General features: G+C 41.9%; 1 protein-coding gene across 1 annotated transcript; it reads left to right on the top strand.

Annotated features, from left to right (window-relative positions):
- Positions 1-10,848: 10,848 nt before the first annotated feature.
- LOC107794847 (uncharacterized) lies at positions 10,849-16,489 on the top strand. Its single transcript, XM_075232160.1, has 5 exons — positions 10,849-11,924; positions 12,444-12,999; positions 13,078-13,253; positions 13,680-13,966; positions 15,663-16,489. The coding sequence occupies exons 1-5, from the start codon at positions 10,849-10,851 to the stop codon at positions 16,487-16,489; spliced, it is 2,922 nt and encodes a 973-aa protein (XP_075088261.1).

Here is a 16,489-nt window from a genome sequence, read left to right as displayed (position 1 = left end):
AACGGGTACTGGATTTGGATTGGGGGTGGTTACAAGGTTCAGGGGTGTTATTTGGGTGGCCGGCGGCGGCGTTGCCGCCGGGTTTCAGGCGAAGGCGTGGGGTGGCGGCTCTAGGGGTTTCAAGAGGTCGTTTGGTCTATGGTTTGGGAGATGAAGAAGAGGGGTCGGGAAATGAGGGGGGGTAAGGGGTTTGGTATATTGAGATGGTGAGATTAATGTAGTCCGTTGGATCAATGAGGATTGACGGCCTGGATCAATTCCCTTAATGGGAGCGACGTCATTTGGTTTAAGTAGGGGATGGGGTCGGTTCGGGGCCACGGGTCGGGTATGGGGTTACGGGTGAAGGCGGAGTGATCTGGACCGTTGATCAAGTGAGATCAACGGCCCTGATCAGGGCTTCCCCAAAACGATGCCGTTTGGGTGTTTCTGAGATGGACTGGACCGGGGTCATTTGGGGCTGTTGGAACGGGCAAAACGGGATGGGCCTAAGCCCAATCCGACTTTTTTTCTTTTTCTTGTTTTACTTGTTTCTTTTTAAACTAATTTTCCAAATTAAAAACCAAAATCCTACATTGATTTATAAATCAAATTAACTTATAAAAATGCTAATTACTTATCATACATAATTGACTAACACATGGGAAAACAAAATCGCACAATCGGACATCAAATGCTAAGAATGCACAGTACATCATTTTGTGATTTTCGTCCTCGCAAAGCCAAAATTGTTTTAATTAATTCCTAATTGTAACATTATATCCTAAATGCACAGGCAACACATATTTTTGTATTTTTCTTAACTAAAGTAGAAATAAACACGCGCAGACAAAAATACCAATAAATTACAAACAACACAAAACTATTTTATTTTGAATTTTTTGGGAGTAGTTCTCATAGAGCAAAAATCACATGCTCACACCTCCCATCAATTTAATTTTTATTGGAAGACAAATATCAAATATACCAAATCAAGTATATTTAATTTTCTTTTAGACGATGTCTGAAATGAGATTCTATGTTGCTTACCAAATAAACAATAGTCACAAGGTTTATCTTTGTACCTTTGGCAAAAAAGATCAGTGATTTCCTAGAAAGAATCTGCAATTCCTTTTCGCTCATATGACCCACTATTTTGTGCCACAAATCTGCAGAAATCTTATATTGTGCCACGTTCAATTCACCTCGGCATATTTCTGCATTTGTCCTGTACAAAGTGTCACGAGCAATTCCCTTTGTAATCACCAAAGATCCCTTGGTGAGTCTTCACTTTTGATTTGAAAAATAGTTTCCGTATCCATCTCGGTCTAAAGTTATTTTCGAGATTAAGTTTATTCACAAATCAGGTACATACCGCACATATTTTAGAACCAATGTGCACCCGATATTTGTCTTAATACAAATTTTACTAATCCCCATAATCTTTGAGTAACTCATGTTACCTATTTTCATAGTGTTGAAATTACCTGCTACATATCTATAAAAAAAAATTCTCTTACTGGTATGGCATAGTAAGATGTCTTTGTGTCAACCACCATTTCGACTCTGGGCATGTCAAGTGCATGCATTTCTTTTCCTCATTTATAAAGAGATTATAACATTATCATTTTCTTTCACCATGGCAGTTGTGTAGTCGTCATTCTTCTGGCCACTGCTTTCACCTTTGCCCTTTCTTAGATTTGGACAATCTCTTTTGAAGTGACCCGGTTGATCACACTTGTAGCAATTTTTAGCTTTTGATTTGAATCAGTTCTTGGACTTCCTACGACCTTCAAATTTACAATAGTTGCTCGAACTCCTTTGGTAACTTCTACCTCTACCTTCAACTCAATAGTGATTTTACTGTACATGATGGTTGTTGACAAATTATAGTATGAAGATGGAAATGAGTTCAACAAGATGGTTTTATCTGCTTCCTCAATCTTTACTTTGAGTTTGGCAAGCTGCGTGATTAGTCCATTAAACAAATTTAAATGTGACAAAAATTTGTTCCTTTACCCATATGCAGGGCATATAATTGCTTCTTCAGGTACAATTTATTTTTCAGTGTTTTGGATATGTATATGCTTTCTAACATTGTTGAAATGCTACATGAAGTATCTTCATCAATTATGTTATTTACCACATCATCTAATAAGTGCAACCTGATTGCACTAGCAGCCTTTTCATCCAAGTCAGTCAAATCCTCAACTTTCATGGTATCAAGCTTCTTAGTATCACTATTTAATACCTTGTGTAATTCTTGTTGGATGAGCATATCCCTCATCCTTCTTTACCATATTGAGCAACCGCTATCTCCATTAAATTTTACTACTTCATACTTTACTTGGACATTTTATTTTTCCACCTCGTATAGTACTACCGACCGTGAAAAGTATTTCTGTGTACGAGCAGAACCTATGTTCTGATACCAATTGTTGGAAAAATAATCCTCACAGAAATAATATTCATGTTATACAATTATAATAAATGTGGATTACTAAAATACCGTAACCAACGATAATAATAAGAGAAATAAGGACACCAACTTTATTACGTGGAAAACCCTTCTGAATAAGGAAAAAATCATGGCCCAAGAGGAGTAATAAATTTTACTATAGCAAGGATTTTATAATTTGTGGTACCGAATAAAATACTTTACGATCACTACACACTCAAAAGAAATAACTTTCTTTTGATTTTTCCACCTCACAACAATACCGCTCAACTCTCTATATTTTTTTTCTTACAGAGTATTTTTCTTCTTAATCTGTGAACTCTCTCTTACTATATATGTTTGGTGTGTTCTCAAATAAAATAAAACCTTGCTATTTATAACAAGAAATGACCCACATAATGTCATCCATGATATCATACCTTGTATGAACTTTAGTATAAATAGAAGAAAAGTTTATATTTTGTTCTTCTATATTCAAAGAAGGCATACAATTTCCTTCAAACTTTCACACAAAGGATATTGGGTCGGTAGTGGAATATTTTATATCGGGGTCGGAATATGATTTCGAAAGTTGGAGTAGGTCTGTAGTGTTGAATATGACTTGTGTGCAAAATTTGGGGTCAATCGAACGTGGTTTGGTTGATTTCGGCATCGATAGTCGAATTTGGAAGTTTCAAGTTCATTAAGTTTGGATTGGAGGGTGATTTGTGCTTTTAGCATTGTTTGATGTGATTTGAGGGCTTGACTAAGTTTGTATGATGTTTTAGGATTGGTTTGTATATTTGGTTAAGGTCCCGAGGGCTCGGCTGAGTTTCGGGTGCTTAACGGATTGGTTTGAGATTTAGGAAAAAGGCTGAAGCTGTTGTATCTGGTGTAACCGCACCTGCAAACTTTCGGTCGTAGGTGCGGAGCCGCAAAAACGGTTAAGAAACCGCCAAAGCGGATATGGGCCTAGTTCAGCTGGGTCCACAGACGCGGTGAGAAGTCCGCAGAAGCGGAGGCACATAAGTGGTTGGGGACCGCAGGAGCGGGCTCGCAGGTGCGGCCCAATGCTCGCAGATGCGGTCTCATCCCACTTAAGTGATATTCCGCACCTGCAATGAAATTTCCGCAAGTGCGCCACCGCAGGTGCAAAGAAGGGTCCGCATGTGTGGTTTGACTGGCAGAAAAGGGCAAAATCGAATGTTTGATTTCATTCTCCATTTTTGGACCTAGAGAGCTCGGATTGAGCCGAAATTTCGAGGGATTTTCAGAGGAAGCTTGTGGGTAACGATTTCTTACTCAACTTTGATTGCATTTCATTAATCTATTGTTGTTTTCTTCATTTAATCAAGGAATTTGAGTGAGAAAATTGGGAAAATGGGAGAAAAATTCCCCAATCGAATTTCTGAGTTTTCAGTGGGATTTTGACATCTAATTTGGATAATTTTGTACGAGTCTCGTGAGTGAATGAGTATTTATAATTTGTGACTTTTACCTGATTTGGAGACGTGGGCCTGGGGATGTTTTTTGGGCGTTTTTCTACTTTCTTGCCTTAGCTTTGATTTCATTAACTAGATTAGTTGTTTGTAGCTATATTTACGTTATATAATCGAGTTGGCTAGATTTAGGCCATCCGGAACCGGATATTCGTGGAAAGAGCATTGTTTCGGATTGATTTGAGCTTGGTTCGAGGTAAGTGGCTTGCCTAACCTTGTGTGGGGGAAATCTCCTTAGGATTTGGTACTGTTTGATATGTGAGCACCGTGTACGTGAGGTGACGAGTACGTACATGAGCTATTTGTTGTAAAACTCCATTTTTCACTAAGTCATAACTTGTTTTCTCCTTAATTGAAATACACTAGCATATGTTCTATCTTGTTTAGATTAGAAAACATGCCTACGTGTTTTAACTGCCTATTTGAACTCTGTGCAGCATGTTTAATGAAATTACCTGTTTTTTCTTGATTTGAACTCATTCTAACGGTAGATTTTCTTGTTGTGACTGTTATTTATATTGGTTGAGTTGCATATTTACTTTGGTACTACGGAACGGTATTCCAGGAGATCCCCCTGTACTGCATATTTACTTTGGGACTACGGAATGGTATTCCGGAGATCTCCCCTTGTACTGCATATTTACTTTGGGACTATGGAACATTATTCCGGGAGATCTCCCAGCACTGCATATTTTACTTTAGGACTACGGAACAGTTTTCCGGGAGATCCCCCTACACATTTACCTTTGGGACTATGGGATGCTATCTCGGGAGATCCCCTGTCGCTATTACTATGTTCTGAGCTGTTGGCTTTCATCGAATTCTATTCCTATTAGATTTCTGCATTTACTTTACTGTAATATTTCTTTCTTTGTTATTTTATTATATTTATACCATTAGGGCCCTGACTTGATCTCGTCACTACTCGATCGAGGTTAGGCTTGGAACTTAGTGGGTACCGTTGTGGTGTACTCATGTCCTTTCCTGCACATGTTTTTCCGTGTGCAGATCTAGGTACTAACTATAAGCTTCGAGTCTAGCTATGTGGTTACTGCTTCAGGAGACTTAAAGGTACATCTGCCCACGTCCGTAGACTTCAGAATCCCTTTCTATCCCATATGTTCATTTTTCTTCCTTTCCGTAGAATGATGTATAGAACAATTAAGACTATCTTAGAAGCTTGTGACATTGCGACATTCCGGGTTTTGGAAAAGATGTTTATTGTATATGCCGAGTGGCACCGTTTATGCTTAATTAATTACATATGTTAGCTGTTATCTTTGTGTTTTTATTTTATTTTTGCAATATTAGGCTTACCTAGTCATAGAAACTAGGTGTCGTCACGACAGTTCACGAAGGGGAAAATTGGGTCGTGACAGAAATACAAGGGTCGGAGTACTTTTAATAAAAAAAACAAAACGGAGGGTAAATATATCTTATTTTAGATAATAAAGGGGTAGTTATGATCCTTCTCTGTTGGTAGAATGAATAAAGCACAAAATTATGTCAATCCGACAGTATATTAATAACAATTGAACAAACACAAAGTTTTTCCAATCCGATAGGATTTGTGATCAATTTAACAAGATAAACAGAATAAATATAGCACAAATTATGCCAATCTGGTGTGAACAATTAATAAGTACAAAGTCAAACTAATCCGCTAAGATTTGTGAACAATTGAATAATATAGGTAGAATGAATATAACACAATATTATGGTAATCTGGTAAATTTTGTAAATGATTGAACAAGCACAAAGCCATACTAATCTGATAAAATTTACAAACAATTAAACTATATATATAGAATGGATATAGCACAAAATTCATATCAATTCATAAGGATTTTGTGAATAATTTAACAAGCACAAAGTCATGCAAATTCGGTAGAATTTATGAACAATTTAATAATATAGGCAAAATGAGTCTAGCACAAAGTCATGGCAATCCTATAAAATTTATAAATAATTAAACAATATAAGTAAAATAAGTCTAGCACAAAGTCATACTAATCCGATAGAATTTTATAAACAAGAATTGAAAGGATAATGCGACTCGTGTGGAATCAAAAACAAAAAAAAGGTGAATTTGCGATAAGGAACAGTGGCACTGCAAATGCAATGGCTACTGGAATAGATGATTTTTCGCAATTTGTCAATCAACAAGGAAAGTGAGATTCAAAATAGAAGAGACTTGATTGTAGTCTAGAATTTTATAGGCTAAAATTCTTTCTATTTTTGCTATACATGTCTATGGAGTCTTTATTTAGCCTTTATCAGCTTCATACATTCCTTCGTTGGCTAAGCGCGCATGGGCAAATACAGCTACCAAGCTACGGGTCTAATTGAATCTAATAATTTTTACGATACTTTGATATGTTTGTAAAATTGCTAAAATTTTAATAAGTATTATGTTTTAAATCATCGAACTACGAGTAGTATATGGGCTAGGACCGCGAACTGCATTAGGGAAGTAGCTAAAGAGTTGTTAGAGGTCTCGAAGGATTAGTGTGACGGGTATAAAGAGGACTAGTGGTGGAATAAGGAGGTGCAGAGGAAAGTGGAGGCGAAGAAAGCAACATATTTGAAGGTAAGAGAGAATAAAGATGAGTAAAAGAGGAGCGCGAATCAGGAGAGGTACAAGACCGCGAAGAAGGAGGCAAAGTTAGCGGTTACAGCGGCTAAGACAACAACGTTCGAATGCTTGTATAAAGAACCCCAGGACAAAGACAGGGATAAGAAGTTGTACAATAGACTAGCTAGGGCGAGAGAGAGGAAGGCTCGTGGCTTGGACCAAGTGAAGTGCATCAAAGACGGAGAAGGTAAAATGTTATTGGAGGAGGCACATATTAGAAGAAGATGGCAGGCATACTTCCATAAACTCTTGAATGAAGAGAGGGAGATAGGACTATTGTGCTACGTGATTTGGAGCACTCCGAGAGTCGACATGACTTTGGGTATTGTAGTCTTATTAAGGTCAAGGAGGTGGAGGAGGCTATGCATAAAATGGGCAAGGGAAAAGCAACCAGGCCAGGCGAGATTCCGGTGGAATTTAAAAAAAGCGCAGGTAGGACATGTTTGGAGTGGTTGACCAGGTTGTTTGATGTTATTTTTAGCACGGTGATGATACCCGAATAATGGAGGTGGAGTACAATGGTCTCATTATACAAGAACAAGGGTGATATTCAAAATTTTAACAACTATAGGGGCATCAAGTTGCTAAACCATATTATGAAGGTTTGGGAGAGGATGGTGGAGGCCCGGATAAGGAGGATTGTGCCCATTTTCGAGAACCAATTCGGATTCATGCCACGGGGATCAACGACAGAAACCATTCATCTTGTAAGGAGATTGGTGGAGCAGTATAGGGAGAGGAAGAAGAATTTGTATGGTGTTTATTGACCTAGAAAAAGCAAACAACAAAGTCCCTTGAGAGGTTTTATGGAAATATTTGGAGGCAAAAGGTGTATCTATAGCTTACATTAGGGCGATTAAGGATACGTCTGATGGAACCAAAACTCGAGTTAGGATAGTAAGAGGTGACTCGGGACACTTTTCTGTCATGATGGGGTTACTCCAGGGTTCAGTGATAATAGGTGAATTTAACTTTATTCAGACCCTAATTAATCGCCTTCTTGCATAGTTTTGATAATAAAAGTGATAACAAAATGCTCTTATTAGTGCTTTTCATGATTTGCAGGTTATATATGACTAAGGAAGGCTAGGGATCACGTTTGGAGTGAAAAAAATGAAGAAATAGAGGCCAACCATGAAATATCCCAAGTGAACCACGCAAAACAGGCTGAAGAATCAGAAAACTGAGTCTACCGCGGTTCCACCGCGACCGCGGTGGAACCGTGGTGAAGGATGTTCGCGGATAGAAGGAAGATCAGAGGCCATGTTTGGCCGCGGTTCTACCGCGACCGCGACAGAACCGCGGCAGGAGGCGGGAATTTCAGGGACTAAAGTGCAAATACGGAATTTTTAGCCCAAAACCCTATTTTAAACACTAGACTTCGCCCAAGAGAGGCATGTATTGATTTTGAGAGTATCTTGGCAAGAAAACAATTGTGAGAGATCACCCAAAACATCTTTCTTCTTTTCTTTGATTTCTATTGCTAGTTTATGATGAATCTTATCTTAGTTTGTTTACCCATAGTTATGAGTAGCTAAATCTTTTGTCTAAGGTTTTGATGGAACCTATTGGGGGATGAACTTCTTGTTTATGTGAATACAAATTGCTAGTTTCAATCTTTATTTGTTCAACTTTGTGTATGTTGTAGTTAATTGACAGGATCCTCAATTAGCTGTGTCTATTTAGTGTGCATAACTCGGAAGAGAGTGCATATTTAGGTTATTGTTGAACAACACCACTCCCAACGTATAAGAGGGATCTATAACTGCGGGTTTAAAGGCGAGATTAGGGATAACGAATCCTTGGGTGCAATCTTAAGTGAACTGTGTTAATTAAAGCTAGCTAGTGTATCTCGGGAGAGTGCAATAGTATATTACTGTGATTACTCAGGAGAGATTTACGGTAAGAAAAGTGTTCATGATTGATACAGGTGTGTTGGGAGATTTGTATGAAGCATAAACAGAAGGGATTCCATCAATAGGGGAAATCTTTACCTTAGATTTATCTCTTCATTGTTTACAACCTTAGCGTTTTAGTTTACAGCCTGTTTAATTTACTTGCAATCTTAGTTACTAAAGAAATCATCAACTTGTGATTCAAACATTTGGGAAGCTGGTTCTGAAGAGTTTAGTGAGTCTAAAGATTGTGATTGATAGGTTAACTCTCTGTGGGATTCGACTCCGGACTTGTAAACCGGATTATATTTGCAACGACCGCATTGTCTTTTGTATAAGGCATAGTTGGGCGTGATCAAATTTTGGTGCCGTTGCCGGGGAGTTAACGGAATTATCAATTACCATTGCTAGAAATACAAAAAAATTCTTCGCGTAGGCAGTTCCTCTACACCCAATTTTTGATTGAAATTTTTGACAGTTGTTGACTTGGTTGCACAGGTGTATGCCTAGAAACTCTACAAGGACCGGAGAACTACTTGAAGGACTCGCAGACCCTAAGAAAATATTCAGGGCATTGAACCGTGCCAACAGAAGACTTCAACCACCTCAACAAATAGACAAATTCGAAACTGACATGGGAGACGCAATCGACCCTAACGGAAACGGCAGGCATGAGCAAGTCAACTTGAATGTCAGAGACGTGGCACCTCTGGTGCCCGAGGGTGCACTGTATGACTGGGCACAACCCACAACTGACAATTTAGCTACTGCCATAGTTTTGCCTGCAATACAAGCTGAGTCGTTCCAGATCACAAATAATATGCTGCACTTGTTGCAAAACAAGGGACTCTTCTCTGGCACACAACTTGAAGATCCTCAGCAACACTTGAAGAACTTCATGTCGATCTGTAAGACCCAAAGGCAGCCCAATGTCACTCCAGAGGCTATCAGGTTACTATTGTTCCCATTCTCGGTGACAGGAGCTTCACAGGTTTGGCTAAACTTACTCCCCATAAATTCTATAGCAACGTGGGATGAGTTAGTCAAGCAGTTTCATAACAAGTTTCATCCACCCAACAAAACTGCCCAACAAATTGATGAGATCGTGAGCTTCAAGCAGAAACCAATGGAGACACTGCATGAAACATGGAGCAGGTTCAAAGGAATGTTGGTTATGTGTCCACGTCATGGTATTCCAGAACAGATGTTGGGACAACGATTTTATATGGGACTGTCGGATGGGTTGAAGAATATTGTGGATGCTTCAGCTGGTGGGGCATTCTTGAGCAAGACATGGAGAGAAGGTCAGAGTTTACTTGATAAAATGGCACAGAATTCGAGATGGACATCCAGGAATGCACCCCTCACTCCAGTGGTACACTCAGTGCCCCTTGATCCTTCAAACACTATGGCTGAAAATATGGCGACCCTCCTGACACAAATGAGCATCCTCACCAAAAATGTGGAGGAATCAGGACAGAAGCAGCAGGTACACATAGTAGACACTACCAATGGGGGCTTGTGCACATCTTGCATTAGTCAACCAGTTGGTAATCCTTGGAATACAGAGCTTGATCATCATCATCAGCACCCTGAAGATATGAACTATGTAGCTAACTATGGGGGTCAGAGACAGGGAAATCCGAACTGGGGTCAGCAGACTCAACAACAGTACAGACCACCTCCGCCACAATATAACGCCGGAAACATGGGAGGTATAAGACCCCTCAACAACATGGCACCGTATCCTAGATCCCAAGGGTACAACAATCAGCAGCAGGGGTACCACCAGCCTCAGCAGCAGCATGGTGGAAGACAAGACGATGGGTTTGCTAGACTGGAAGCAATGATGCAGCAGGTTATTGGGTCCACTGCGAAGATAAATGAGAGAGTAGATGCACATGATGCAGCTATCAAAAATATTGAAGTGCAGGTGGGCCAAATTTTAATGTCTCTGAATAATCGTCCTCAAGGAACGCTACCTGCAGATACCCGAATCAATCCTAAAGATCAGGGCCCGAAGCAGCTGATGGCGGTAAGTCTCCGTAATGGCAGGGATCTCGATGAAGAGCAGGAGAAAGTTCGTGCCAATATACAGGCTGAGACACTTATTCAGGTACCCATTGAACTGGATGAATCCATAAGGCTGACAGATGTGACAGTCCAGCCTGCTCAGTAAGAAAAGAATACTCAGCATGATACTGAGAAAGTTGCTGAAGCAGTTGAAGAGCCAGTAGTAGAGATAGTAGCTGAGAAAGAAAAGTCCCAAGTGATTGGGAAGAAAAGACCTCTTGCACCATTTCCACAGAGGTTGGCTAAACACCAAAAGGAGGAGCAATACAAAAAGTTCTTTGAGATGCTCAAGCAAATCCAGTAAATATTCCATTGATCGAAGCTTTAAAGGAGATGCCTGGATACACAAAAATGATGAAAGACTTAATGTCCCGGAAATTTGACTTCCAAGACTTGGCTACGGTGACACTTACTCAGACGTGCAGTGCAGTGGTAACTAGACCTGTTGCTGAAAAGCTCTCAGATCCCGGGAGTTTTACTATTCCATGTATTATTGGAAACTTTGCTTTTGCGAAAGCACTCTGTGATTTAGGGGCCAGCATTAATCTTATGCCCCTAGTCATTTACAAGAGGTTGGGCATTAGGAGAGCTAGACCCACCTCTATGTTGTTACAGCTGGCCGACAGGACTGTGAAGCGTCCATTTGGGATCCTTGATGATGTACTTATTCAGGTGGGGAAGTTCGTGTTCCCTGCTGATTTTGTGATATTGGATTGCAAAGTGGATGAAGAAATTCCTATCATCTTAGGAAGACAATTCTTGGCCACAGGGAGAGCTCTTATTGATTGTGAGACCGGGGAGCTTAAGATGAGGCTCAATGACGAAGAGATTATATTCAATGTGCAGAAATCTATGAGGCACCCAAGTGAGTTCGCAAATTGCTCTCTTCTGGATGCCGTGGATGTAATTGTTCAGTCTGATGATGAAGTGTTGACGATTGAGGATCCCATCGCTGCATGTTTGACGAATTTGGAGGAAGTGAACGGTGAGGACTTGGCAGAATGGGTGTTGGCATTGGAAGGTAGAGGGTTTTGGGAAAGAAATCTAGAGTTTGAGCCCCTACACTTAGAAAAGAGGGAGACTCCTCCAGCTAAGCCATCCATTGAAGAACCACCGAAGCTGGAATTAAAGCCATTGCCAGGCCACCTCAGGTATGAATTTCTGGGACCTAACTCCACTCTACCTGTTATTATCTCATCTGGTTTGTTAGATGTGCAGGTCCAACAGCTTCTACAGGTATTGAAGGAGTGCAAAACTGCCATTGGGTGGACCATGGCAGACATCAAGGGGATCAGCCCCGCGTACTGCATGCATAAGATTCTGCTGGAAGAGGGGCACAAACCTTCCAGGGAACATCAGAGGAGGCTGAACCCGAATATGAAGGAGGTGGTGAAGAAGGAAGTGATAAAGTGGCTAGATGCGGGAATTATTTTCCCAATCTCTGACAGCAGCTGGGTTAGCCCAGTTCAATGTGTGCCTAAGAAGGGTGGCATGACGGTTGTGAAGAATGACAACAATGAACTAATCTCAACGAGAACCGTCACAGGCTGGAGAATTTGCATGGATTATCGAAAGTTGAACCTAGCCACCCGGAAAGACCACTTCCCACTTTCCTTCATTGATCAAATGCTGGATAGATTAGCAGGGAGGTCACACTTTTGTTTTCTGGACGGGTACTCAGGGTACAATCAGATTTCCATTGCACCTGAGGATCGAGAGAAGACCTCCTTCACATGCCCTTATGGCATCTATGCCTTTAGGAGGATGCCCTTTGGCCTATGCAATGCACCCGCCACATTCCAACGGTGCATGATGGCCATATTCACTGACATGGTTGAGGATATAATGGAGGTGTTCATGGATGACTTCTCAGTGGTGGGGAATTCATTTGATGAGTGCCTGGTGAATCTGACGCGTGTGCTGAAAAGGTGCATCGAGACTAATCTGGTGCTGAATTGGGAAAAGTTCCATTTCATGGTACAAGAAGGCATAGTCTTGGGGCACCGGGTGTCAAGCAAGGGAATAGAGGTAGATCGAGCAAAGGTTGATGTAATAGCAAATCTGCCTCCACCAACTTCGGTCAAAGCAATCAGGAGTTTCCTTGGACATGCCGGTTTCTACCGGCGGTTCATAAAAGACTTCTCCAAAATCGCCAATCCTCTCTATAAGTTATTAGAGAAAGATCACCCGTTTTTATTTTCTGATGATTGCAGGGTATCGTTTGAGGAGCTGAAGCAGAAACTGGTCACAGCACCCATCATTGTTGCCCCCAACTGGGAGCAACCGTTCGAACTAATGTGTGACGCTAGTGACTACGCAGTGGGGGAAGTGCTGGGCCATCGAAAAGATAAATGGATGCACCCAATCTACTATGCTAGTAGAACGCTGAGTGGAGCCCAGTTGAACTATACGGTGACTGAAAAGGAGATTCTAGTTGTAGCGTTCGCATTCGACAAGTTTCGGTCCTACCTGATAGGATCAAAGGTAATTGTATACACTGACCATGCTGCTCTCAGATACTTAATAGAAAAGAAAGACTCTAAGCCACTCCTGATTCGTTAGGTGCTGCTTCTGCAAGAGTTTGATCTTGAAATACGTGACCGCAAGGGCACTGAGAATCAAGTCGCTGATCATCTATCACGACTTGAGGGATCTGAAAATGCAATTGAAGTTGAGGAAATTTTGGAAACTTTTCCAGACGAGCAACTGCTCGCCACCACTCATCAAGAAGCGCCATGGTATGCGGACTTGGCCAATTACCTAGCCAGTGGTATAGTCCCTCACGACCTTTCATCGGTCCAGAGGAAATGATTTTTTCGTGAAAGCCGCTTGTACTATTGGGATGAGCCCTATCTCTTTAGAATATGCCTGGATAACATGATCCGGAGATGCGTCTCCAAGATAGAACAATCTTCTATTTTGCAGGCTTGTCATGCATCGGCTTATGGTGGACACTTTGGAGGGATCAGGACAGCAGCGAAGGTGCTAGAGGCCGGATTTTTCTGGCCGACTGTGTTTAAAGATGCGCACTCATGGGTGAAGGGTTGTAATGAATGTCAACGCACCGGGAACATTTCGCGGCGCCACGAAATGCCCATGAACCCAATTCAGGAGATAGAAGTGTTCGATGTCTAGGGGATTGATTTCATGGGTCCCTTCGTCAGCTCCTATGGCAATAAATACATCCGTGTTGCTGTAGACTATGTGTCCAAGTGGGTGGAAGCTGTAGCATTGCCCACAAATGATACGAAAGTGGTGGTGGGATTTCTAAAGAAGAACATATTCACCCACTTTGGGACACCACGGGCGATTATTAGCGACGGAGGCACTCACTTCTGCAATAGAGCCTTCGAGAAGTTGCTTATGAAATATGATGTGCGCCACAAGGTAGCTACTCCTTACCACCCGCAGACTAGTGGACAGGTTGAGGTATCCAACAGGGAAATCAAGAGTGTGTTAACGAAAACTGTAAACGCCACAAGAACTGATTGGGCAAGGAAGTTAGATGATGCACTATGGGCTTACAGAACAGCTTTCAAGACACCAATTGGTATGTCACCATACAAGTTAGTGTTTGGGAAGGCCTGTCACCTACCTGTAGAACTTGAGCATAAAGCATGGTGGGCACTGAAGCAACTAAACTTAGATATGGAAGCTGCGGGCACATCAAGAGTCACAGAATTGCATGAGCTCGAGGAATTCAGGTATCTTGCTTTTGAGAGCACAAGGCTGTACAAAGAGAGAATGAAGAAACTACACAATCAAAACATTGTTGAGCGAAATTTCAAACCTGGGGACATGGTATTGCTATACAACTCAAGACTAAGGTTGTTCCCGGGCAAGCTGAAGTCACAATGGTCGGGACCATTTCGAGTAGTTGAAGTTTTCCCGTCAGGAGCGGTTGAAGTTGCCACTGAGAATGACTCTCGTACATTTAGAGTCAATGGTCAAAGATTGAAGTTGTATGTGGGTATGAGCGAGCTTAAGGAAGGGTCTGAACTACACCTGACTGAACCACAGAGGTCGAGCGAGCCTTAAATGCGCTCATCCTGCGTCGTGCTGCGACGTTAAATCAGGCGCTCCGTGGGAGGCAACTCACGAAATTGTTGTAAGTATAACATAAAAAAAAAGACGTCAGAATCAGAGACGCGATCAGACCGCGGTCAAACCGCGGTACTGACCCCTCTCTGAACCTAGGTCATCGAGTTTCTACCGTGATCGTGGTAGAACCGCGGTAAGTACGACCCTCTGAACTTGGTCTACCGCGTTTCTACCGCGACCGCGGTAGAACCGAGGCAGCCACAGATCGGGTCCAGGTCCGATTTTTTTAAAAAAAAAAAAATTTCTTTCCCTTTTACCCAAAATACCCCACCCCACCTACCACTAATTCCCCCATCTGCCCAGCATAATAAAACACAACCCCCCTGTCTTTTCTCATTCTCTTCTTCTCCATCTTCTCTCTATCTTCTCTCTTCCACTCTTCTCCTCCCAAAACCCCATTATCACACTCCCTTGCCATCCACCTTCATCACCCACTTCTACTCAACCACACTAGTAAGTTTTTATTTTTCTCTCTCTATTTAATCTTCTATTTTTGTGTAATCTAGAATACTTTTACTTAGTTTAAACCTAGGTAGGCTTCGTATAATTTTTGTCAATTTTCGCTTTGTTCTTGATTTTCGTTGTTGTATGATAATGTTGTGAACTTGGTTGGTGTTAAGGTGTTTGGGCCTTCATGGTATTTGTGATGTTTTGGTCTAAAAATCTAATCTGTTGGGAATAGTTGTTGTTAGGCACCATGTGGGCCACAATTTTGGAGTTGTTGTGATATTGCGAGGCGGGTTCTACCCACCCCTAATTGTGGAGTGTTGTACTCGATGATAGGGGTGTTGTTTATGTTTGGAAAGATATGCACAGGAGTAAGTGTGGGGTGGTGTTGGCAGAATGTGGTAAGTAGTTCTGTTGTGAGGCCCCTGTGGAGGTTATGACCTTCGCCACCCCGCTTGTGCGGCTAGTTGTCATGAAGAATTATATGGGGGCATTGTTTTGGTGCCATAAGGTGGCGATGTCTGAGTACCCATCTGACTGGCACTAATTAGGATGAAGTTGATTTTTTTTTTTTTTCTTTTTCTTCTGACTCCCTGCAGGTACTATGGCACGTAAAAGGCAAAGGAGAGGGGCGGGCACATCCCTCCAGCTGACATTTGACGAGTCCCTGTTTGAATCGGAACGAGTTGAGGACGATTTTAATGCGAAGCCTGGAAAGAACTTCATTCACGAGATTCAAATTGACCGGGCAGCCCTCCGCGTGGAACAAGAGGACATGTATGAAGAAATTCGGAGGAGGGAAATGGAATACCTCTTTGATCCTCCCGGCCCGGTGAACCGGATGATTGTTAGGGAGTTTTACGCGAACTGCCCTGCACATATGCTGTGGGAGGTGATTGTGCGAGCCATAGTAGTGGATGCCTCTATTGTGACTGTCCAACAGGTATTGCAGCTGCCCCAGTTCACGGGCGACGTTGATTTCTACCATGACAGACCAGGTGTCACGTGGGAGGCTATGACGGATGTACTTTGTGCTGGAGGGCACCCCACCTGGATCAAAGACCAAAGCACCCTGAATTCCAATTCTTTTACGCATTTGGCTAAGTGTTGGTTGACTGTTATCTGCAGCCGGTTCATGCCCTCTAGCAACACCACTGATGTGAACTTCAACAGAGCATTATTGACATGGTGCTTCATGACGAAGAAGGACTTTGATGCAGCCCGGGTAATTAGTGACGAAATGGTCCTGCGGGGACCGCTGCTGTCAAAGGGGTTTTACTTCCCTTCCTTGGTGACTGCACTGTGCTTGCGGAGGGGGGTCCCCACAGGTCCTGCCGATGGAGAGTTGGCACTTGAGGCACCATTCCGAGCTTCACGCATTAGAGTGGGCAGGGGTACACGTGCAATAATTGTGCTAGATGATTAG

Source organism: Nicotiana tabacum, chromosome 16, assembly GCF_000715075.1.
Source record: "Nicotiana tabacum cultivar K326 chromosome 16, ASM71507v2, whole genome shotgun sequence".
NCBI lineage: Eukaryota > Viridiplantae > Streptophyta > Magnoliopsida > Solanales > Solanaceae > Nicotiana > Nicotiana tabacum.
The sequence above is the reverse complement of the archived record's forward strand: the minus strand, read 5'-3'. Positions and strand labels throughout refer to the sequence as shown.

Excerpts from the sequence above, each read along its gene's own strand:
- LOC107794847 (XM_075232160.1), top strand. The coding sequence starts at position 10,849 with ATGCCTGGATACACAAAAATGATGAAAGACTTAATGTCCCGGAAATTT. Across the intron at positions 11,925-12,443 it reads GTGAAGAAGGAAGTGATAAA|GTGCATCGAGACTAATCTGG; the intron begins GTGGCTAGATGC and ends TGTGCTGAAAAG. Across the intron at positions 13,254-13,679 it reads ACTCATCAAGAAGCGCCATG|CTCCTATGGCAATAAATACA; the intron begins GTATGCGGACTT and ends TCCCTTCGTCAG.